Source organism: Jaculus jaculus, chromosome 6 (genome assembly GCF_020740685.1).
Source record: "Jaculus jaculus isolate mJacJac1 chromosome 6, mJacJac1.mat.Y.cur, whole genome shotgun sequence".
Lineage (NCBI taxonomy): Eukaryota > Metazoa > Chordata > Mammalia > Rodentia > Dipodidae > Jaculus > Jaculus jaculus.
The window spans coordinates 166093825-166116609 of record NC_059107.1 but is presented as its reverse complement, the minus strand read 5'-3'; the positions used below and the strand labels follow the sequence as shown (position 1 = coordinate 166116609).

At 47.0% G+C, this 22785-nt stretch overlaps 1 protein-coding gene across 4 annotated transcripts in view; it reads left to right on the top strand.

Annotated features, from left to right (window-relative positions):
* Brd1 (bromodomain containing 1) overlaps positions 1-22453 on the top strand; it is a 49239-nt gene extending 26786 nt beyond the window's left edge. For 2 of the 4 annotated variants that reach the window (XM_045152104.1, XM_045152105.1), the window contains exons 7-13: positions 1359-1619; positions 8639-9139; positions 17956-18091; positions 18535-18662; positions 19573-19682; positions 19824-19978; positions 21016-22453. In XM_045152104.1, coding sequence (XP_045008039.1) covers positions 1359-1619; positions 8639-9139; positions 17956-18091; positions 18535-18662; positions 19573-19682; positions 19824-19978; positions 21016-21199 — 1475 coding nt within the window. In that variant the 3' untranslated portion in view covers positions 21200-22453. The remainder of the gene's footprint in view (positions 1-1358; positions 1620-8638; positions 9140-17955; positions 18092-18534; positions 18663-19572; positions 19683-19823; positions 19979-21015) is intronic. The other 2 variants (XM_045152106.1, XM_045152107.1) reach the window with 2 other exon arrangements.
* Positions 22454-22785: the final 332 nt, after the last annotated feature.

Sequence of the window (22785 nt, the reverse complement as noted above, 5' to 3'; positions counted from 1 at the left end):
CAGTTGGATATCTACAGGGCATGTGGGATAGGTGGAACTTTTTATTTTTATTTTTTTTTTTAATTTCTTGAGGTAGAGTCTCCCTCTAACCCAGGCTAACCTGGATTTCACTATGTAGTCTCAGGGTGGCTTTGAATTCACGGCAGTCCTCCTGCCTCTGCCTCCCAAGCTGGGATTAAAGGTGTGCACCGACCCAGGTGGAACTTTTTAAGGAAAATATTTATTTATATGACAGCTCGAGAAAGCAGCAGATAGAATGTGCGCCAGGGCGTCTAGCCACGGCAAACAAACACCAGACTCATATGTCACCTTGTGCATCTGGCTCACATGGGTATTGGGGAATCAAATCTCACCACCATCTTCAGCGCTCTCTAATGGAGGATGCACTTAGCCCTCTGTTTACAAAGAAGCAGACAAGCCAGGCATGGTGGCTTATGCCTGTAATTACAGCATTCAGGAGGCTGAGGCAGGAGGACTACACATTTGATGTCAGTTTGGGCTACATAGTGAGACCCCTGACTCCAAAATCCATCATCTGTCTGCCCACTTAACCAACTAAAAGAAATAAATCTTGCTGTTTGGGGGCTTCACATGATAAGGTTTTCGTTTACCTGGTCAGTGAGGAACAGGAATATTTGTAAGATTTTGTTTGAAGTGGTGTGAATATGAGTCTTGGGCTGTGACAGGTTGTAGGTGTTTACACTGAGTTCCCAGTGCTGGTGGTTCCTCTATAAACAAGGTGCTTTTGCAGGATTTTAGTTTCTGGAGGGCACTGTGTCACAGAGTCTGGACGGATCTGCTTTATTTCATCCTTCCTGTTACTCTTGCTCCCCTCTGGTTTTGTTTTCAGATGACTAAAGAATATCTTATTTTCTTGGTTGTTTCACTCGTTTAAGCTAACTTGTGCTTTGTAAGTTTTGGTAAAATTGAAATAGTGTTTAATAAAGCATGTAGTGATTTATGTGGAATGGCTTCAGCTATTACTGCATTTGTGATGTGCAAACAAACCTGTGCTAACATGTTAGTACACTATCTCTTTAGTAGGCAGTCCATCTAGTGTTGGTGGAGCATGTGTGTCTCTGGTAGTCTTTCCACTCACTTGAATAGGCTGTCTGCACAGGAGAACCGGGTTGGGTCCAGTATCAGGAGAGGTCATACCTCTCCTGTGACCATCGCGTCTCCTTCAGGAGTGTTCTCTGTCTTGTAGCAGCAGCCCTCTCAGGTTTAGGAACTGTGCATTGCTTTAATTGGCCACTTTGGGGCTTTGGTCACTGGCAGAGTAAAGGACAGTTGGGACAGTGCATTGTCTTAGAGGTGCCCAAGGGTGTGATGGCTCATGATACATGTCTTTGGTTCAGTGGACAGGTTGCTGGACCCGGCCAACAGGGCCCACATGAACCTGGAGGAGCAGCTGAGAGAGCTACTGGATAAGCTGGACCTCACCTGCTCCATGAAGTCCAGCGGCTCACGAAGTAAACGGGCAAAGCTGCTCAAAAAAGAGATTGCACTCCTCCGAAACAAGCTGAGCCAGCAGCACAGTCCATCCCCACCTGCAGGGCCTGGTACAGGAGGCTTTGAAGAAGATGCTGCTCCACTGGGGCCGGACACGGGAGAGGAAGGTAAGCATGGTGGGGTGGGAGAGCTTCACCTATGGGTGTCTCTCATCAGTCTTAAATGATACTCTGTAATCACCACAGTTTGTAAGTCCTGACATTCATCAAGCTTTTGCCACTGGATATTCCCTTTACGTTCCTATTTCCTTTGTAAAGGCCTTTACAGTTTATGCTGCCTGTGCTACATGCATGCAATGAGATTCACCCCCTCCCCCTTAATTTGAGCCTGAAAAACTTTTAAAAGAATAGTTTAGATCTGGCACTGTGTTGAATAAAAGTTGACTTGTATGGTAAAAATAAGAAATATTTTTGTTGTGTTTTGTAACCGTTTAATTATGCACTAAATGATCAGACAACTTCTATGAAAAGGCTTTAAAAATATCACTCCTGCTGAAGTGTTCCCCACATCATGTGAAGGAGACTAAAGTGCTTGCTGCCAACTCTGGTCTCCTCAGTACCCTGTAGCCCTTCCTGTGAGTGACCATCATCAGTGGGTATCCACTTGTCCTCACAGCATTGGTCTCAGGAAAGAGCTGGATAGCAGGGACGTTAGGATGGGTAGGAGGGAAATGCAGGAGAAGAGACCTGTCTGCCTAGGGGAAGCCTTGAACTACAGGAGGTTGGAGGTGAAACTTGGGATTATCCTTGATTGTGAGGAAATTTGCAGCTCCCCCCATGCTTTGCCTTACAGTCACCACATTGCATTTCCATGAAGTGGAAAGTAAAGGAAGACCTGCTCCTCCCACTGTTAGCAATTTGACTTCTGATCCCCCTGTGTGTTTTTCCTGGCCTCTTCAAATAAGAAAAGGAAAACATTAAAACACACAAAGGCACAACTGTAGTAATTTGCTTTTTGATCTATTTGGCTGTGTCAATAGGTGCAGCTGTGCTCTGCTCCTTTTAAGACATGGTGTCAGTGTGTACTCAGGTCGTGCTTCATCCAGTCCACAGATTGACAGTTGTGACAAACTTCTAACCCTCCTTTTCCCTCTTGTGACTACTTTTACTCTTTTGTGGTAAGCAAGCAGTGGAAACCAGGGCTGGTGCCTCTCAGTTCTGGCCATAAAACTTAGCTCCAGTACGTCCAGCTGCAAATTGCTCACACACCTGTTGTCTTACTGCTGGGTGACAGAAGGTGTAATTGGTTCACACAGTAAAGTCTCTTCAGTGTGTGACACACTTCTCTCTGCTCTCTGGAAGCTTGCTCACCAGCATGTGGTGCTCTTCTGCTGTGCTTTTCTTCCAGGAGCCTTTGCTCACAGGGCTTTTCACATTGTTGCCCTTTTGTGGCCTGTTGAGTCTCAGAGGTCACCATCTCCTGATTCCTATGATAGCCCTTAGCAGGCTCCTTTCTACTGCTAGACCTGGTCCACTAGCGAGGATATGTGGGTCCAGTCACACTGTCCTGAACAGTCAGTTGGGGAGGAGGTTTAATTAGCAGAGCAGCTCACTACGTTGGAATATCTTGATCTTGAAGAAGACTCAGCCTCTCCTGTATAGTTGCGCACTACCTTTTAGTTTTGCCTTCACCAGTGCTGAAAAGGGTATCCTCTACTATGTGTGTGGCTCCTCAAGTCCCCTGACTTTGAGCAGGAGCCAGCTGGTGCCATTGAAAGATCACATCTGTGGCTTTTTGCACTGTGGGGTCATTGTAAGGAGAGCACACAGGAGACAGATCCCTGGAGCTACTGCTAGGCCTGTTTAAAATGACAAAATTCAGGAAAGGGCTGTTTTCCTCATGCTGAGAGGAAACGGAGATGAAGAAACAAATAGGTCAGTACTTCAGTCTAAAGCAGAGCCATCAGGGTAGAGGGTAGGGCCCCCTTAGAGAGATAGGATTTCCCATGCGGAGCCAGATACTGAGGATGTAAAATGTTGGTGTAGACATCAGAAACATGCCTGTGAAATTGCCTACATGTCCTGAAGTCAGACAATTAACACAGCATGTTCTTCCAAAAGATAAACTGTCTGTCATTTTCTTGAAGATGACCACAGCATTTCTACATGTTAATTACTTAATATAAGATACAGTCTTACTTAAACTTAAACAATACAGGTTTGCATTTAAAGAAACATGAGCAGGGTAGCCGCTGGGAGCCAGGCTCAGGAGACAGCATCTGAGGAAGGAAATGCATCCTGGCTGGCTGGGGTGGTAGCTGTGACTTGGTATGCTGGTGCAAAGGACAGGTTGGTTGTCATGATAACTGTATTGTGATAGACTGAGGGACATGTGGAATTTGGTCATAAATCTGTGGGATAAACTTGACCTGTTAGATTTTTTTAAGATTTATTTTTACTTATTTGTTAGAGATGGTGGGGCAGGGGGAGAGGGAGAGAGAATGGGTGCCTAGGGTCGCTAGCCACTGCAAATGAACTCCAGATACATGCACCACCCAGAGGGTGGGACCTGGAGAATCAAATCTGGATCTTTAGGCTTCACAGGCAAGAGCCTTAACTGCTAAGGCACCTCTCCAGCCCGAGCTGTTTTTATACTCAGGTTGACTGATGGGGTCTTTGGGAAGCTCAGAGTCCACAGTGCATGCTGGTGAATGGGGCTGGCACCTTGTCCTAGTCATGAGGTGTACACCTCTCTCTTGCTGAAGGCCCTGGGGTTGGATTGGTACAATCATGGGTTACCGCTGTTCACAAAGCAGTCATGTGCTCCTTCCTGCTGTATGCTCCTCATATTGTGGTAATAGGGGACAGGTGTGTTTATAGAACTCAGCATAGAATGCACATTGTGGGCACTGCTCCTTCTGGCTCACAGAGGAAGGGAGTAGGGTGCGCACATGCTGGTGGGGACAGTGTAGTTGCCAACCATGAGTTGGAATTCCCCACAGCCTGTGCTGTGGTTTCCAGAGTTGCTTGTGACTTTGGTGAAGCATTTAATTGGTTTGGTGGCTGGCAAAATGGCCATGTATCAATGTATCAAGGTACAGCGGGAGTATTTTAATATTCAGGGAGTAGCTGGTCCTAAGTAGACATCCTGTGTGTGAGACAGCATGATAATTGTTTGTTGTGTGTGTTGGGTGTCATGATCAGGGGGTATTTGTGTTGATATTAACTCACATCTGAGACTCACATTCCAGTTCTGTGGAATTTATTCAGAAGTTATTTCTTACGTGCAGTTAAGTAATGTGTAGTTGATGTGTAGCCTGTGAGCCTTTTGAAGAATTTTTGCACTTGTGTATTAACTACCAGTAAGATTTCTGTAAGAGAGACCTGATGAGGTGTTAGACTTGGGGGCTAGAGGTACCTGTTGGGACTGGTGTGGGGTTTCATTCCCTGTGGGACCCAACAGGTCCAGGTGCTGCTAGCTCTTACCTCATGGTAAGGATACTGAGGCTTACAGAGATCAGTGGCCCATGTGGACTCCATGGCTGCCAGAAGTGGCTTTTCACCTGAGTCACATATATAGGCTCGTGTCTTCAGTGCAAACCTTTTTGTAAGCATCCCAGGAGTGTGTCCAGTGAACCATGAGGTGGTGGTAGTGGTTGGGAACCTGTGTTCTTCACTCGGGGTTAGCCACAGAGTATAGTGGGGGAAGGTATATGGCTGAGGGTAGAGGGACATGGGTGAGCATGAGTCGTGCAGTGCCTTGAGGGTGGGCAGCTTTATGGTAGATGTGAATTGGGAGGGGTGGACAGTGTTGGAAGTCTTGTGTGCAGGGGCAGGAGCATGTCCCCTTGCTGCCCAGGCTGGGACTCCCTTTAGAGTTTTAAGTGGAGGTGGGCAGTGGGTCTCTAGTGCATCTCATCTGTGGAGAGGATGGGTGGGAGCTTAGTGCAGTGCTTGAAGCTGGGATCAGGGGCCTCCCCTGGCACCATCTCTCCTGAGCCCCTGCTGCCTGGGGCTGACCATTGGTCTTAGCCCTGAAGAGGTCCATAGATAGAGATTACAGTCTTGTGAGGGTCACAGTCAGGATGAGAGCCTGGTATATGGGTTAGAGACTAGGGGAGGAAGAGGAGGCAGGTGGCAAGCTGAAGTATACAGCAGACATGAGCTGGAAGTTTCTTTGTGCTCCTGGCAGCACTGGCCTGTGATACCTGTCAGTCACCCTGAGACTTGTCTATCCTGTGTATATATACCAAGGATGCTAAGTGGAACAGCACTGTATTAACTCTATCTTCTTAGTGTTCCTGTGAGGTTGCAAGTGCTGTCCTCCAAAGCTGTTAGTGACCTTTGGCCCCCCAGCATGCCTGTGCAATTCAGGATTGGCATTTCCAGTTCATTGACATTAATCTTCAGATACAGAGAGAGAACTTGGACCCTGTGGTAGGTCTCTTGACCTTTAAACAACAGGCTTTTTGTTGAGGCTTTGCCTTACCCTTGATGGTAAGGTTATCTGTAACAGGCTCCCACAGACCACATGCTGCAGCCCCAAATCACTGCAAATGTTTTTTACAGTGAGAAAAATCATTTCAGGTTTAGTGTCTACTCTCAGACTTACTTTGCTGATTTGAGTACTTAGAAGAACCCCCCCCCCCCAAGTTAGGGCCTCACTTTAGCCCAGGCTGACTCACTATATAGTCTCAGGGTGGCCTCGAATTCACAGTGATCCTCCTACCTCTGCCTCCCGAGTGCTGGGATTAAAGGCAAGCACCACCACACCTGGCTCTTTATTTCTTATTTTTTAAAATATTTTTATTAGCTGGGCATGGTGGCACATGTCTTTAATCCCAGCACTCGGGAGGCAGAGATAGGAGGATCACCGTGAGTTTGAGGCTACCCTGAGACTCCATAGTGAATTCCAGGTCAGCCTGGGCTAGAGTGAGACCCTACCTCAAAAAACCAAACCAAAAAAAAAAAAAAAAAATTATTTGCAAGGAGGGAGAGAAAGAGATGACCACACCAGGGCTCATAGCTACTGCAAACAAATTCCAGATGCATGTGTTACTTTGTGCATTCAGCTTTCGATTGTTACTGGAGAATTGAATCCTAATGGTTAGGCTTTGCAGGCAAGCACCTTAACCGCTAAACCATCTCTTCAGCCGTATGAGAACATTTTTGATACCATACTCTGAACCTTTGCTCTGAGTTGTTGAGTGAAAGGTCCAGAGACATAAGTAAACATTATGAGTTGTATAGCTTTTCAAAGTGACTTCTGGGTTTAAAATACTGACCTGACATGTTGCAAGTGTTTTGTGGAAATTTGCAGGTTTAATGAAATAAAAAACATGCCTAGTGATAATATATACTACCTTGGATCATTTAAATCGATAATCATGTTTTTAAAAAATATGTCTTGTAGTCAGAATGTCAGAAGCAGTCTTGCACCAAAGGAACCCTAAACATTTATCAGAGTGTAATTTCATGCTGGAGACTTCTTGAGCTTTTTACATGTGAAGCCAGGCTGATGCACTTCCCCAGGGCTGGACCTAATTTTTTAAAAAAGGATTTTAATTTAATTTATTTATTAGAGACATAGAGGGAGGGAGGGAGAGAAAAAGAGAGAGAATGGGCATGCCAGGGCCTCTAGCCACTGCAAACTCCAGGCGCATGCACCCCCTTGTGCATCTGGCTTATGTGGGACTTGGAGAATTGAACCTGGAGAAATGAACAGGGATCCTTTGGCTTTGCAGGCAAACACTTTAAGCGCTAAGCCATTTTTCCAGCCCCTGAGCCTAATTAAAAAATTTTATTTATTTATTTACTTGAGAGAGAGAAAAAAAGGAAGATAGATAGAATGGGCACTCTAAGGGACTCCAGTGACTGCAAACAAATTCCACATGCACGCACCACCTTGTGCATCTGGCTAACATGGGTCCTGGGGAATTAAACCTGTGTCCTTAAGCTTTGCAGGCAGGCGCTTTAACCACTAAGCCATCTCTCTAGCCCTGAACCTTTTTTTTTTTTTTGGCTTTTCAAGGTAGGGTCTCACTCCAGTCCAGGCTGACCTGGAATTCACTCCTGGAATCACTATGTAGTCTCAGGGTGGCCTCGAACTCACAGCGATCCTCCTACCTCTGCCTCCCAAGTGCTGGGATTAAAGGCGTACACCACCACACCTGGTGCCTGAACCTAAATTTTTTTTTTTTTTTTTTTGAGGTAGGGTCTCACTCTGGTCCAGGCCAACCTGGAATTAACTCTGTCATCTCAGGGTTCCCTTGAACTCATGGCGATCCTCCTACCTCTGCCTCCCGAGTGCTGAGATTAAAGGCGTGCACCACCACACCCGCCTCCTGAACCTAATTTTTAAACACCTCTTTAAAGAGGTTGAAATAAGTTTTACAACTTTTTCTGATTTTTTTTTTTTCAAGGTAGGGTCTCACTCTGGCCCAGGCCAACCTGGAATTCACTATGCAGTCTCAGACAACTGCTTTTTTTTGAATCAGATATGTATATATGAAAAAGCTCTCAGATGGCATTTAGGAGCACCCTTTAGATAATGTATTTATAGGGAACAGAAAACTGACCTGTCCCCATGAGAGTCCTCTACACCCTGTCCTCTGTTTGAGCTTTGACTAAGAAAGTTCTGGCCTGATGATGCAGCATTGGTTTCTTTCTCCTCACACCTTGGTGAGGTGTAGAGTGCTGTGGGAGTCATTTAAGGCTCCCTTAGTGTTCTATCTTGTCTTCCTCAAGGTAAGTGAATGCCGATTACAAAAATTGTCATGAGCACAGGTGTGTGTGTGTGTGTGTGTGTGTGTGTGTGTGTGAATGTATATCTTCACACACACATACACACACACATACATATATACATGTATATGTATATATATATATATATATATAAATATAAAATACGGCTGTGTGTGAAATTCTCTTTCACAGTTTTTTTTTCCAGAAGATAACTTGTGCACCTGGGCCTAGGACAGCAGGCCCCCAGACTTTGGTTAGGGAAACGCACACAGTGTGACCCGACGGGCCTCTGGGGCTGCTCACAGCTCAGCAGACAGTTGTGTGTGATGTTTTGTTTCCTTAATTGAATTAGTGTTTTGGTGGACTTCACATTTATAGTAAGTTTTATGACAGATTTTATAACCTTCAGTTTTCAAAAATCACTTTATTTATAATTTTTTCAGGAGATAAATCTCCCCCTAAACTTGAACCATCAGATGCATTACCTCTTCCTTCAAACTCGGAGACTAATTCAGAACCACCAACCCTCAAACCAGTAGAACTCAACCCCGAGCAGAGTAAACTTTTCAAAAGAGTCACATTTGATAATGAATCACATAGCACTTGCACTCAGAGCGCACTGGTAAGCGGACACCCTCCAGAGCCCACCCTCGCCAGTAGTGGCGATGTGCCGGCGGCGGCGGCGGCCTCCGCAGTGGCGGAGCCATCAAGCGATGTAAACAGACGCACTTCTGTTCTCTTCTGCAAATCGAAAAGTGTAAGCCCCCCAAAGTCTGCCAAGAACACTGAAACCCAGCCAACTTCTCCTCAGCTAGGGACCAAAACCTTTTTGTCTGTAGTCCTTCCGAGGTTGGAGACTCTACTGCAGCCGAGGAAAAGGTCGCGGAGCACTTGTGGAGACTCCGAGGTGGAGGAGGAGTCCCCGGGAAAGCGCCTGGACACAGGTAATTGTTGGGGTGACTGCCTCTCTATAAAGCTGTGCTGTTGAGCCTTTGCCTTATAGCATTCTCTTCTTTGCCAGTAGTGACAACAGATAGTACGGGCTTTCTTCCAAAAGCTGAGCAGTAGGTCTGCGGTTGGTACCCTTGTGGGCAGGTGTCCATTTAGCTTTTTGCCAGTAGGGCAACAGCAGTATGCGGGGAGGTCCTCTGCCTGTCCTCATCTCCTTTCTCTATTCCCTCTTTCTTTTTTAATATTTAAAATTTATTTTAATTTTAATATTTTAATTTATATTTATTTATCTGAGAGAGGGAAGGGGGGGGATATGGGCACGCCAGGGCTTCTGGCACTGCAAACGAACTCCAGATGCATGTGCCACCTTGTGCATCTGGCTTACGTGGGTCCTGGGTAATCGAACTGAGGTCCTTTGGTTTTACAGGCAAGTGCTTTAACCGCTAAGCTATCTTTCCAGCCCACTTTTTAATTTAAAAATAAAATTATTTATTTATTTAAGGCGGGGCAGAGAGAGAGAGAGAATGTACATGCCAGGGCCTCTACAAACAAACCCCAGACCATGTGCCATATTATGCATCTGGCTTTTGTTGGTACTAGAGAATTGAACCTGGGTCCTTAGGCTTTGTAGTCAAGTCTTACCCCCTAAACCATCTCTCCATCAAGAGAAACTTTAGATGTGGCTTGATTTAGCACCTTGAATATGGTGTGTGTGCCTGTGCAAACCTGTGAGTGGTTATGCTTGGTACTTCCCAGCCCATAGGTTCCCACCAGTTCAAGACCCCAGATTTGAACATGAGTCTTCTTCCTGAACATAGCTTTGCTCCTGGGGCCTTTGAACAGATTCTGTCATGCTCCTCTTTGCAGCACTTTGTATTGTCAGGGTCAGTTTAAAGAACATTTTGATGTTTTTTGATTTTCTTTGTGGCTTGTATGCATTGCATTATGGTGACCTGCTACAAGGATGCTTAGAAGTATTTCTGATTTACTGCTAGGCTTTTCCTTACTTAGATGGGCTTAATTTTCTACATCCATGGCATCCTGACAAAACTTTCTTGGCTGTCTTGCAGCTTCCTGTCCTAACTCTCAGATGAACCTCAAGGTCGCAAGTCCCCCCCCCCCCCCCCCAGGGAGGGTCTCACTCTAGCTCAGGTTGGTCTGGAATTCACTGTGCAGTCTCAGGGGGGCCTCGAACTCATCAAGATCCTCCTACCTCTGCCTCTCTAGTGCTGTGATTCAAGGCGTGCGCTACCACACACCACACCTGGCTCCCAGCTTATGTTCTGTAATAAATATTTTTAAAATCTTTTATTTGTGGGGTCCAGATAGAGAATGGGTGTGCCAGGCCCTTCTGCTGCACATGAACTCCAGGTGAATGTGCCACCTAGTATATCTAGCTTATGTGGGTTCTGGGGAATCAAACCTGGGTCTTTTGGCTTTGCAGGAAAGCGTGTTAACCTCGAAGTCATTTCTCCAGCCCTTACGTTCTTTAATAATAGCTGTCATAGACTTGGCCTACTAGCTCATAGCTCTAATCCTAGCACTTGGGAGGCTGAGGTAGGCGGATTCTTGTGAATTCAAGGCTAGACTAGGCTGCAGAGTCCAGATCAGCTTGGGCTAAACAACAAAAGTAAAACAACAACATTAAAGATGGCCGTCATCCTTTATGTTTCTAGATCAGATCTCCAACATGTGCTTTCTAGATGTGTTTGTGATAAGTTGTGGGGGCTTTCTCTCCTGCATGTCAGTAGTGAGGACTCATGGCTGGTGTTAGGTTTTTACTTTACTGCTTAGAGTGCTAATGAGGGACTTCGTGTCCTGGAGGATGGCCAGGTGGTCAGATGGATTGGGGGTGGGCAAGGCTGACTTGGCATCCTCAGTGGGCTGCTGGCAACTTTTCTTCCCTTTCTTTGTCCATCTGTCAGTCTCCTGGCCTGAAGCACCACACATAGATTTTTCACTGAGAAGTGCATTTCCTGTCGTGAACAATAAATAGATCTAAATTTTTGTCAACAAAATTATTTATTTTGGTGTTTCTTTTTTTGTCCTGGAAATTGAACCCCCTGGGCTGTGTGCAAACATACATACTAGGCAAATGCTCTTATTGCAGAGTTATACTGCCCAACCCTTTTTTTGGGGGGGGGGGTTTGAGAGGTAAGGTCTCACTCTGGTCCAGGCTGACCTGGAATTAACTATGTAGTCTCAGGGTAGCCTCGAACTTTTGATGATCCTCCCACCTCTGCCTCCCAAGTGCTGGGATTAAAGACGTGTGCCACCACGCCCGGCTAGACCTTTTTTAAAAAGTATGTATTTTATTTATTATTTATTTGAGAGAGAGAGAGAGGTAGGGAGGGAGAGGGAGAGAGACTGGGCACATCAGGGCCTTCAGTCACTGCGAACGAATTCTAGACGCATGTGCCCTATGTGCATCTGGCTTACATGGGTCCTGGAGAATTGAACTGGGATCCTTTGGCTTTTCAGGCAAATGCCTTAACCGCTAAACCATCTTTCCAGCCCATCCCAGCCCTGTGTTTTATTTTTTATTTTGAGACAAGGCTTCATTTCTTTCCCAGGCTAGGCTTGCATTTGCTCTTCTTAGCCTTAGCCTTTATAGCTCCCCCCAGCCCCTACCCCAGGTAGGATTTTGCTCTATCCCAGGCTGGCTAGGAATTCACTCTGTAGTCCCAGGCTGGCAATTCTCCTACCTTTGCCTTCCTAGTGCTGGGATTAGCAACGTGTGCCACCACACCAGGCTAGGTAGGTTTATAGGCTTGTGGCAATGTGGCTGGCTCATTTCATTTTTATTGTGTACATATTGTTAATTTCATAGAACTTTTCTTCCCATGTCCTTTAATTTTGATATATTGATAATGTATTTTAAAATCCGAGAAAACTTTTGGTTACCGTGAATCAGTTTAAATATTCCGTAGAAAGTAGATGAAGATTGAAATTGAAATTGTTTCCCTCCTTGTGAGGCTCTTATGTGTGTGTGTGCTTGCTTTCTTGCTTGCTTGCTTGCTTTCTATTTGAGAATGGGGGGTGGGAGAGGAGGAAGAGAGAAAGAAAGTGGGTGTGCCAGGGCCTCCAGTTGCTGCAAACAAACTCCAGACATATGAACTACCTTGTACATCTGGCTTATGTGGGTACTGAGGAATTGAACCTCGGTCCTTTGGCTTTGCACTCAAGCAACTTAACCGCTAAGCCATCTCTCCAGTCCTGTGCCTTGTTCTTTGAGCTTAGTCCAGTGTTGGTGAGCTGTGGGTCATGGTTCGTGAATGTCAATATCAGATGTTCCATCTCTTCAGGGTTCATATCTGTTAGCAACACAGACTCCACTGCTCCTGCCAGGCATTGTGCATAAAGAACCCACCAAGTAGCTGATGTCAGAGTCAGTGGCTCTTATTGCCCCCTCCCCCCAAACCCTTGAATATACACATGGCAGCTTCTTAGGCAGCCCAGCTGACCATGTGGGCTCTGCTGGGCCATTTGTCATCTATAGGCCACTAATGAAGTTCATCAGATGTCCCTTGTGAAGAATAATGTGTCTCCCCTATATTCTCATTTCCACGTCTGGGTGGGTACTTTGGCGGTGTGCATTGGTAACAGTGAGTCCTAAGCAGTCTTGTACATGTGATCCTCAGTGCCTTTGATTCTGACTGAAATGGAGATTTTTGCTTTCTTATTCCAGAGTGGCAGTAGATTTCAGTGGATGCATGGTGAATTCCTAAGCCCATTCCTGAGCAGCCTGGGAGCCTTAGTAGCGCTAAGATCTGACCCTCAGCATCAGGAGGTGTCCGCCGCTGCATCTGCCCCGCCCATGGTGGGCCAGGCATTGGGCTGAATGAGCCAGTCCTGCTGTTGGTGCTGACTGTGCCTCCACCTGAACCTTCTGGTGCTCTCTGCGCACCCGGATCTCTTGCTCCGAGTTGCAGTTCTTCACAGTCTGAGGACTTGGAGTATTCAGAACCTTCTGATCTTTTCCAGATTCATCTGGGTGCTGTGGACTTTTAGGGGAGTTCTCCGGTGCTCTCCAAGTGCACTACAAGACTCCAAATTAGATTAAATACGGACTTGTTCTGCGACTACTCATCCACAGACCTCCCTTGCTTGGGTCTGTGGGCCGCGTGGGACAGGCAGATAGTGGGTTAGGCCTGGAGGAGGCTCCGAGCATATGTGACTGCTCTTACGGGTGTTATGTCCTTTGGAACTGGCTCTGTCTTGTTGTGTCCTTTCTCCATGACAGCTCATTTATTTCCAACAATGAACCATCAGGCCAGAACCATTTGCCTCTTATTTTGATAATCCTGGTGGAGATTCTCATGTACATGACTGGTGAGGTGAGGAAGGCATTTTCCTGGCCCCAGACTGTTCAGGGAAGAAAATGATCTCTTTCTGCCCTTTCAATCAGACTAAATGGCTTCTATTATTATTATTATTATTATTATTTTTATTTTTATTATTTTTTTTTGTTGTGGCTGTTTTCCAGAATTTCACTTAACTACTAACATGCTTGTGTAGCCCACTCTTTGGATCCTAATACTTTTCTCTTAACTTCGACTTGGACTGGAGTTCTGCTCAGCAGCCTTTGGAATGCAGAGTGGGCACTGCTTCCTGCCTTGAACCTAGTTCTTATGGAACGCACTGGACTCGTCCAACACTCAGAAACACCTGCCCTTGGAGGAGACTTTGGCCCTTGGCCAGCTCACTCCTCTTTGAGCCAGAGCCCAGCAATGGGAAGAGCTCTGGCACTCAAGCAGGGGCTTGGCACCTTCCTTGCGCTGGTGGGATGTGTCGTCACCTTGGGCCTTCCCACTGGATAGTTATGAAGGAGGCAAGCAAAGCCTGGTGCCGAGCATTGCAGAACCTACGGTAGCATGGACAACACACGCGATCTGACAGTCTGAGCTTCATCCTGAGCATGCCCAGAACTGGCCTGTGAGGACCATGGGTTCTGCTTAGGGCAGCTGGGCCTGGGCACACAGCACTAGCTGAAGTGGGGTCTAAGAAGAGCTTCCTACTTAGTTGTTCACATCTTTTGTTTCTTGGTTTCTGTTTGATTTCCCTTCTTCCCTTTTTCCCCCTGGATCATTGAGCTGCTAACTAGTATCTTGATGGTGGTCATGCTGAATGCCTGCCGAACCAAGTCCTGCCTGAAGGACCCTCAAATGGCCATTTTGGCCTGGCTGTCTATAGTAGTCTTGCCATCTGTGGTAGTGTCTTCACAGAACTTCCTCAGGAGAAGCAGGTGGTGTTTGGGTGGGCTTGTTTGCTGTGCTTTTATTGAAAGGTTGAAAGAAGCACCTGAAGTGTGATTCTTTTGCCAATAGCAAAGTAAAAACACGTCAGTAGCAGATAATAAATGGATACTTCCCACTTGTCAGTGTCTGAGATGCTCTCATCCCCTATCCTGGAGTGGGGCATGGGCACAGGCTGATTGGTGTGTGGTAGGTGTGAGCATGTTGGAACTCTTGCACAGCATGATCCTAACCTGTCCTGTTTCAGACAAGCTGGAGGAGCAAGTGAGGTAGTTCAGGGCAGTGGCAGCAGGGATGGGGTTGTGTCCCTCCACTTTGCAGGGTGAATTTGCTCAGGGTCCCCACCGTCAGGCACATATGGAACCCATGTGGGGCTTGTGGAAGGTGGAGAGCCTGGCACATCCAGCTTACAAGTCCCAGATGTTATCATTCAGTTGTAGGCTAGAGTTTTTTTTATCCATGCAGTTTGGGAGGCTGAGGCCAAGATGAGCATGTCCCCTTTTTAGGCTTGTTTTACAAGTGTACCACCTAGAGCTTCCAGAGCTATTTAGGGAGTAGAGCCCTGAACATCTCAGGGGCTCTCTGCCTTCCCAGGTGTGCCATGCAAGAGCCTGGACAGATCAGGGCTTCCAGGAATGCTGTGGTATTAATATTTGGGAGGCTTAGTTAGCCTAGATCTAGGGCTGTTGTCTCCTGGGGTGAGAACAAGGTGTTTGGGCCCTTTGCAGCCTGCAGGGTGCTCTGTACTGTGTGCCTGAGGATACTGGCTCTATCCAGGAGCTGTCTCCTTATTGTTTCACTTAGTTTTCTTCACACATTAGCTTTTCCATTTGTTTGATTTCCCCTGTCATTTACACCATACAAGGCCTGGGTGCTTTTTGAGTGCTTGGTGTTTACATTGTCCTATGGGTCTTGAACTGTGAGCAGAAGCTATCCTAGAATCCCAGAACCTTCGAAATCCAGTGTCCTTTCAAGTCCTGGCAGGTTACCAAAGATTGGGGGGGGGGTGGTGTCCTGTATGGAACTTGGCCAACTGGGAGGATACTTTATTGCTAGTCCTGCAGCTGTTGGGAGGCTCAGCACAAGAAAGTGAGTCCACAGGTCATAATGAAGGTAAAGACAGGTGGGGCTCAAACCTTGCTGCGTATCAAAGCTCTGTGGCTTCTAGGCAGTGGCTACAGGACCTTTTCAAGCTTAGGCCTGTAGCATCCCAGTCCTGTTTTGGTCATGGCACCCTCCTGGAAAGATGGTTGTCCAGCAGCTCTGCACGGTCTTTCTTGGAGTGTCTGCCCTCTCAGGTCTCATAGTGGCAGTGCGAGTTCCTTTCCAAGATGTTTAGTGTGCTTTCATGTAATGTGTGAGAAATATCCTATGTAAACTTGTGAGCTTGGATGCAATGTGTCTTGTCATTAAACTCTGGAGAAAACTAGAGGGAGCTATTTGAATTTTCTTTTCCTTCTCAGAATGGTGGACTTTTCCTTAGTACCTCTTCCAGGGGCTGCTTATGCCTTGACAAGGCACCATGGTGTGGGTGGAACTGTTACATCTTTGCTGGGAGCACTCGTCTCCAGTAGCTGTTGTTTGGGGTCCTGTCTGGAAGCTTGGGACTGGACCTTGTGATGGGGGCCTGCTGTTCCAAAATCTCACATGCATCGGCAGACCTACTGCTGTAGGGCCTGCACAGCTTAGCAGGAAGAGTTTCGGGACTTGCAGGTCTCTTTCAGATCCTGGGTCTTGGAGAAGAACTGCACTCATCGGTTAGTCTGTCCAGGTTGGGAGGGCTATCTGGGACTGCATGGAGCTTGGCTGGATAGGGGTTTGTGTATATGTGTGAGGTACCATCTCCACAGGAAATACTGCTTCCTGAGAACTGTTGGGCCTTTGAGGACACTATGAGGTCAAGGGTGGAGGTCTGACCTCTTTCCCATCTTGTGTCTTCTGCTTTGGCAGTCCGCAAACACTGGAGGGTGACAAGGCAGTACTGCATCTCAGAGGCCCCTGTCTGCAGGAGGGTCCTTTTCATAGATGGAATGTGGAAAAATACATCAGCAAATGGAAGCCCTGTGATCTGACCACTCACCACAAATACTAAGAAAATATTTTGTTTACAAATTTATACTTTTACATTGAAAGTGGACTGTGGACTTTTAAATTAAAAATTTACGGATTCTGCAGGGCGTGGTGGCGCACAACTTTAATCCCAGCACTCGGGAGGCAGAGGTAGGAGACAACATAGTGAATTCCCCAGTCAGCCTAGGCTGGAGTGATAAATAAGAAATAAATAAGCTGGGTGTGGTGGCATATGCCTTTAATCACAGCACTTGAGAGGCAGAGGTAGCAGGATCACCATGAATTCAAGGCCACCCTGAGACTACATAGTGAATTCCAGGTCAGCCTGGGCTGTAGCTAGACCCTACCTTGATAAATAAAAAATAATTAAAACAAGGATGCGATATGTGAGAAAATGGACTATTGTTTTAAAAACATGCTTTCTCCCCCACTGGCACGCTAGCACTAGCCTGAGAATATGACCTCCTGACTCGGGATGGCTGTGTGGCTTCTTGAAGGGATGCGCTTTTTCCTGCTTCCTGATGGAAAGAGTCAGGCTTCCTCAGGAGGAGCACGGTGGTTGCACTGATTCAGATTTTCCTCAACTGAAGTGTTGTTGAGATATTGAGATCATGCTTGTTTGTCCAGCCACTTTATGTCCATGGCACTGTGGCTGCATGTGTTGTGTTAGGGATTTGAGGATTGCTAGATATGAGGCCTCGTTTTTACATTCCAAGTTCTTGTTAACACCTTTTTTTTTTTAATATTTGAGAGCGAGAGCGAGTGAGAGAGAGAGAACGATGTGCCAGTGCCTTCAGCCACTGCAAATGAACTCCAGATGTGTGTGTGAGCCCCCTTGTGCATCTGGTTAACGTGGGTCCTGGGGATTCAAGCCTTGAACTGGGGTTCTTAGGCTTCACAGGCAGGCGCTTAACCACTGAGCCATCTCTCCAGCCCAACATCTGTTTTTTGAAACAGTTTTTTTCTGATACTGGTGATGGAACCCAGAGCCTTGCACATAGTAGGCAACTGTCCTATCCCTGAGCTACATCTTTTGTCCTATGCTTATTTACTTTTTCAATTTCATTTTTTATTCCCTGAAGCTCCACAGTTGTGAATATTTTTGTCAGTGGTGGTAGCCTGCACCACCCCACCCCTGTGGTACTGAAGCAATCATTCCCTGTCATGTAGCCAGGCTGGCCTTTGTTGTCTGCTCACAGGGTTCAAGATGCTCTTTGCTTTGTCTTCGTTGAACCTGTCGAAAAATTTTTACTGTGTTGAGAACGCCTACTCTGTACTAGTGAGTGCAGAACTGCCTTGACTTGCATTTACCAAGATTTTTGTCTTTATTTCACTCAACAAGTGCTTCTGTGTCCCCTGAAGTCTTTGTAGCTGAAGAGAAAAACAAGTTTAATGAAGACTGTCAAGCATCAGGCATAGGAATAAGTTGGATTTGAGCTGCGGTTCTGCCATATCTGACCTGTCTTCCTGTCCTTGTGTTCCAGGTCTTACAAATGGCTTTGGGGGTGCAAGAAGTGAGCAGGAGTCAGGTAACAGCCCAGGGAGAAAAGCTGCGCCCCGGCGGCGCTGTGCATCTGAGTCCAGCATCTCTTCCAGCAACAGCCCACTCTGTGACTCAAGGTAGGCCTTGGCTTAGCTTCTTGGAGCCAGGGACTTTGGTTTTCATTTGAAGAGCCCTGGAGAATGACTGCCTTGGATGGAGTTCTTCATGGGCTGTATTGATTTGCTTCGTAGAACTTAATTGGAAGTAGGCGGTAAAACATTGTAAACAGTGAGCCTAAGTATATAGTTTAAATGTCATTTTGTCCTTTCTACTCTCAAACTCTGCATTTAAGAAGATGGTAGCCAATGTAACCCTGCCTGTTGGTCCGTGTTAGGCCACTTTGGCAACTGGGGCAGGTTGGCCTTTGAGCACTCAACTGGGACAGGCTCATGCCTCTGGGGATCCCACCTGTAGGACTGCCCCAGGGTGGTTTGGCCTGGAGTAGGGCGAAGCCACAGACAGAGGGCTTCTTCACTTCATAGCCTGAGTCTCTGATGGATCTCTGCTTCTCCTCCTGAAGTTTTAGCACGCCCAAGTGTGGTCGAGGGAAGCCTGCCCTTGTGCGAAGACACACTCTAGAGGACCGCAGCGAGCTGATTTCTTGTATTGAAAATGGAAATTATGCCAAAGCAGCCAGGATTGCAGCTGGTGAGTCAGGTGGATAGCTTCTTATGGGCATTTTTGAATGCAGACACTAAGTGGAATGAGTGGGGCTCCCACAACAAAATCTGGTCCTGGTAGCATGTGGCCCTGTGCCATACCCCACATTTGATGAAAGATTGTGGTCTTGTTTGCATCCCTTAGAGAGGGATTGACTTTGTCTTGTTAGGGGACTTGGCTCTGTGAAATTCCTGATAGTCAGACACTGTTCAGGCAGAAATTTGTTTATGCTACCTGCCTTTTACAGTTGAACATGTCACAGGGAGGGGTGCTTGTTTCTGGCTTCAGGTTGCCATGTGGGGTAGTGAGCCATCCCTGTCAGGGTGGGCTCATCCCAGGAATGAAAGCACTTGCTATTGCCTGAAGTTTGGGGCTCTGGTAGGCACAGCTATTAGTGTGGGGTGGTTTTGCTGTGCAGGTGTCAGAGCAGAGACCTGAAAGTGGGGAGGACCAGAGACTGCAAGAAAGCTGATGTGGTCACCCGGGCTGCAACGAGGTGTGCTAAGAGCAGTAGGAGATTCTCAATGTCGGGCTGGGAGGATAGATTATTGCTGCGAGGAAGGAAGGAAGGGCCTCTGGTCTACAACAACCCATCTGGACCTGGAGGAGGTGGGCTGTGGGGGTATGTTCCAGGCTGCCAGATGTGTATGTACTGAAGGGGGTGGACAGAGCAGATGGTAGTGGGTTAGAGGGAGCCAGGACTGGAATTCTTAATTTGTCAGTTTTTTTGCTTTCATCAGGGACACTAAGGGCCCTATCTTTGGAGGGAGGGTGCCAGGTGTGGTCAGGTGTTGGGGTTCTGGTGCAGTTGGCTTTGGAGCCAAGGAGGGTGTGGGTTAGGGTTGTATTTTCTGGGTTTTCCAATGACATTTCATTGCTGGGGTTCCTCCTTTCCCAGAAGTGGGGCAGAACAGCATGTGGATTTCCACTGATGCTGCCACCTCCGTCTTGGAGCCCCTGAAAGTGGTGTGGGCCAAGTGCAGTGGCTATCCCTCCTACCCGGCACTGGTGAGTCTGCATCCTGAAGAGGCCCCGTGTGTGCTCTGCCCTCACAGTCCTGCTCCTGTCTGCCGAGTGTGGTGGTTGTGTAGGGGCATGTGACTTTGGGTTGGAAAGTGCTCAGTGCTTAGAGCCTGTCCCTTTTGGTAGATTATTGATCCCAAGATGCCAAGAGTGCCTGGTCACCACAATGGTGTCACCATCCCTGCCCCGCCCCTGGATGTGCTGAAGATCGGCGAGCACATGCAGACCAAGTCTGAGGAGAAGCTATTCCTTGTTCTGTTTTTTGACAATAAGAGAAGCTGGTAAGTGTGGCACCTATGGCTCTGTGAGCCACCTGGTTGGAATCCCTCCAGGCTCAGTGGTGGGCTTAGCCCTGGGTGGGGTTGAGAGTGCCTCAGCACTCTTTCTGTGGATCCTTAAGCAGCCACTATCCAGGGTGGGGACCAGGAAAGGTACTGCAATGACACTGTGGCAACAGTGTCGAACAGTAGTCAGCTTCCATCTGGCACCCGCCTCTTGTCCACCTGAGTCCTGGCTGGCTTGTGCTGTCTGCCCTTATCTCTGCTTCCAGGGGCCCTTGTGTATGGGTTCTTGGCTCTGCCAGGCCACAGGTTCCCTCTCTGCCTGGGGTGCACCCTTCTTACTTATCCTATCCTGACTCTACCCAGAGCCCTGAACCCCCTGAAATGTCATGGCTCAGACCCCAAGACCCTTCAGAATGGGACCTACTGTGACTGCCTTGACATCTCTGTCACCAAGAAAAGCTGGAATAACTGGTTGCACTTGGGACAGAAAGTGCTTTATATATTGCTTTGTGGAGCTACTGCTCTTGGGGACCCTAGCAAGTTCCCCTTGTGGTTGGCTGTCCTCCCTGGCCTACCTCTCTTGGTTTGGCAGCTGCTGGTTATCAGTCCCTTTAGCGGCTCATGCTGACCTGGCTCACCTGAGGGCCTTGATTTGTAGTGTCTTCCCACCTATTCTAGGGAGCCCCTTTGTCCTGCTCTAGGCCGTAATTCTGTCTATGCAAGTGTGTGTTCCCAGCCTTGCCCTGCTCGTGCACCTGCGTGTCCCTGAGCTCACCCTGCATGTGCGCCCAGGCTTGTCTGCATGGCCACGTACAGGTGACGAGGTGGGGCTTGAGATGGGGCCTCAGGTCTTACCCGAGCCAAGAAGAGGATGGGGAGGCGTCTTGTGTGCTCTAGCCACTGTGTTCCTGCCCAAATGGGTGGCCTGGTCTGTGTGCTCCTAGGTTCCCTCCTGTGTGCACAGGGACTGATGGTAAGTGGGCTGCATGGAACATGAACTGGCATTCTCTTACTTTCCGTTTTCTCTCTAAAAGGCAGTGGCTTCCCAAATCTAAGATGGTTCCCCTTGGTGTTGACGAGACCATTGACAAGCTAAAGATGATGGAAGGGAGGAACTCTGGCATCCGAAAAGCTGTGCGGATTGCTTTTGACCGAGCTATGAACCACCTCAGCCGAGTCCACGGGGAGCCAGCCAGTGACCTCAGTGACATTGACTGAGGTGGCTCTTGGCAAAAGGCAGGCCAGACCACTGCCAGCTGGGAGCCCTGTCTATAGTGTTGATAAGTTGTACATGTTTGTATATTGTTCAGAGCTTAACTTATTCTGATTTCGTAGGTGTAGTTCTTTAATTCTTTTTTCCCCCGGGAGAGAGAGGTTTCACTTCCAAGTTTTCAATGAAACCATCTTGTCTTGGCGCTTTGCGAGGGGCAGGCAAGTTCTGAGCAGCATGGTATGGGTGTCTCACTGGTGGTGCCGCAGCCTCACTTTCTTTACAGTTATTTTTTTTTAAGACTTTGAATGTTTAATAATTTTGTAGATCATGCTCTTTGCACAAAGTACTGCTTATTTAATAAGATGGGATGTACATTTACAATGACAAATGTGTATTTTAAGAAAGAAAAAGACATTATTTTGAATGGTACTTTGTGCAAAGAGGAGAATAAATTTATGCTGTATGCATCACTTGCAAATCACCAAAAACGCTCTGCCAACTGCTGCCGAGCCTAGTGGGGGCCTTCTCATCGTCCTGTCCGCCCTGAGTCTCCTGCTCCACTGACTCCTACAGGCGTGCCTCCCAGCGGGTTATTTATTGCAGAAAGTGTACTCATTTGCTTTATAATGAAAAATAAGTTTGCGAAGGTATATTGATAAGCATTTTTATACAGGCACATAAATTCAACTTGGTGTGGGAGCAGAATGTGTTGTGTGGTTATATACATGACCGGCCTGTGTGTACTTTGATTTTGTAACTTGTAATCTTCTGTTTACAATGAGAGGCTTTCTGTAACTTGTTTTCATTTAGAACACTTTGGTAGCAATAGAACTTTGGATACATTTTTGTATGGTACATGTGATGTATATAGAATTAGTACTTTATTTTTATTTTTAAGAGGTAAAGCATTATGTTAGGGGGGAAAGGCAAGGGTGGGTTTCCAAATTTGCATTTTTTTATATTAAAAATAAAGTGAAGATTTGGACAGTGTGGCCCTCTAATTCCTGCATTACTATGAGGCTGGGTGAGCTACAATTTCAAGGGTGGTGAGGTGCATTGGAACTATGAGGGGGTGTGGCCAGGTAGACATCACACCTTGATCTTAAAAAAATTGACTTAGGATGGAATTATTTATTATTTTGCCTCATCATATTTTTATTTTAAAGCTAAAAAGTTACTAAAAAGTTTACATGTTCCTTTAAGTCTACATTGTTTGTAATATCTCCATAGAAACTTGAAAATAAAGTCTTCCTTTGGTAGTTTTTGTCCCATGTTTGGCAGATGCCTGCGTGCTGGCCATCCCTCTCCACCTCCATGAGGAAGGCTGGGGTGGGCCAGGTTCATGTGGTGTGGGCATTCACTCCCTGCTGCTTCCACCTGGCTTCTTGCTGTTGAGGGGAGTCTGTAGGGTCTGGGCAGAAGTGACAGGTACCTGGCTTGTTTCTGGCTTGAGCTGTAGCTGATTTACCCCCTGTGCATGTCCTGGGGAAGCCTATAGAGGAGCTGGCACAGAAGTGGGCAATGGACATGAACTGCCTTAGGGGCATGGCTACTGGTACTGTAAGAGTGTGGGCAGCTGACCCAAGTTAGA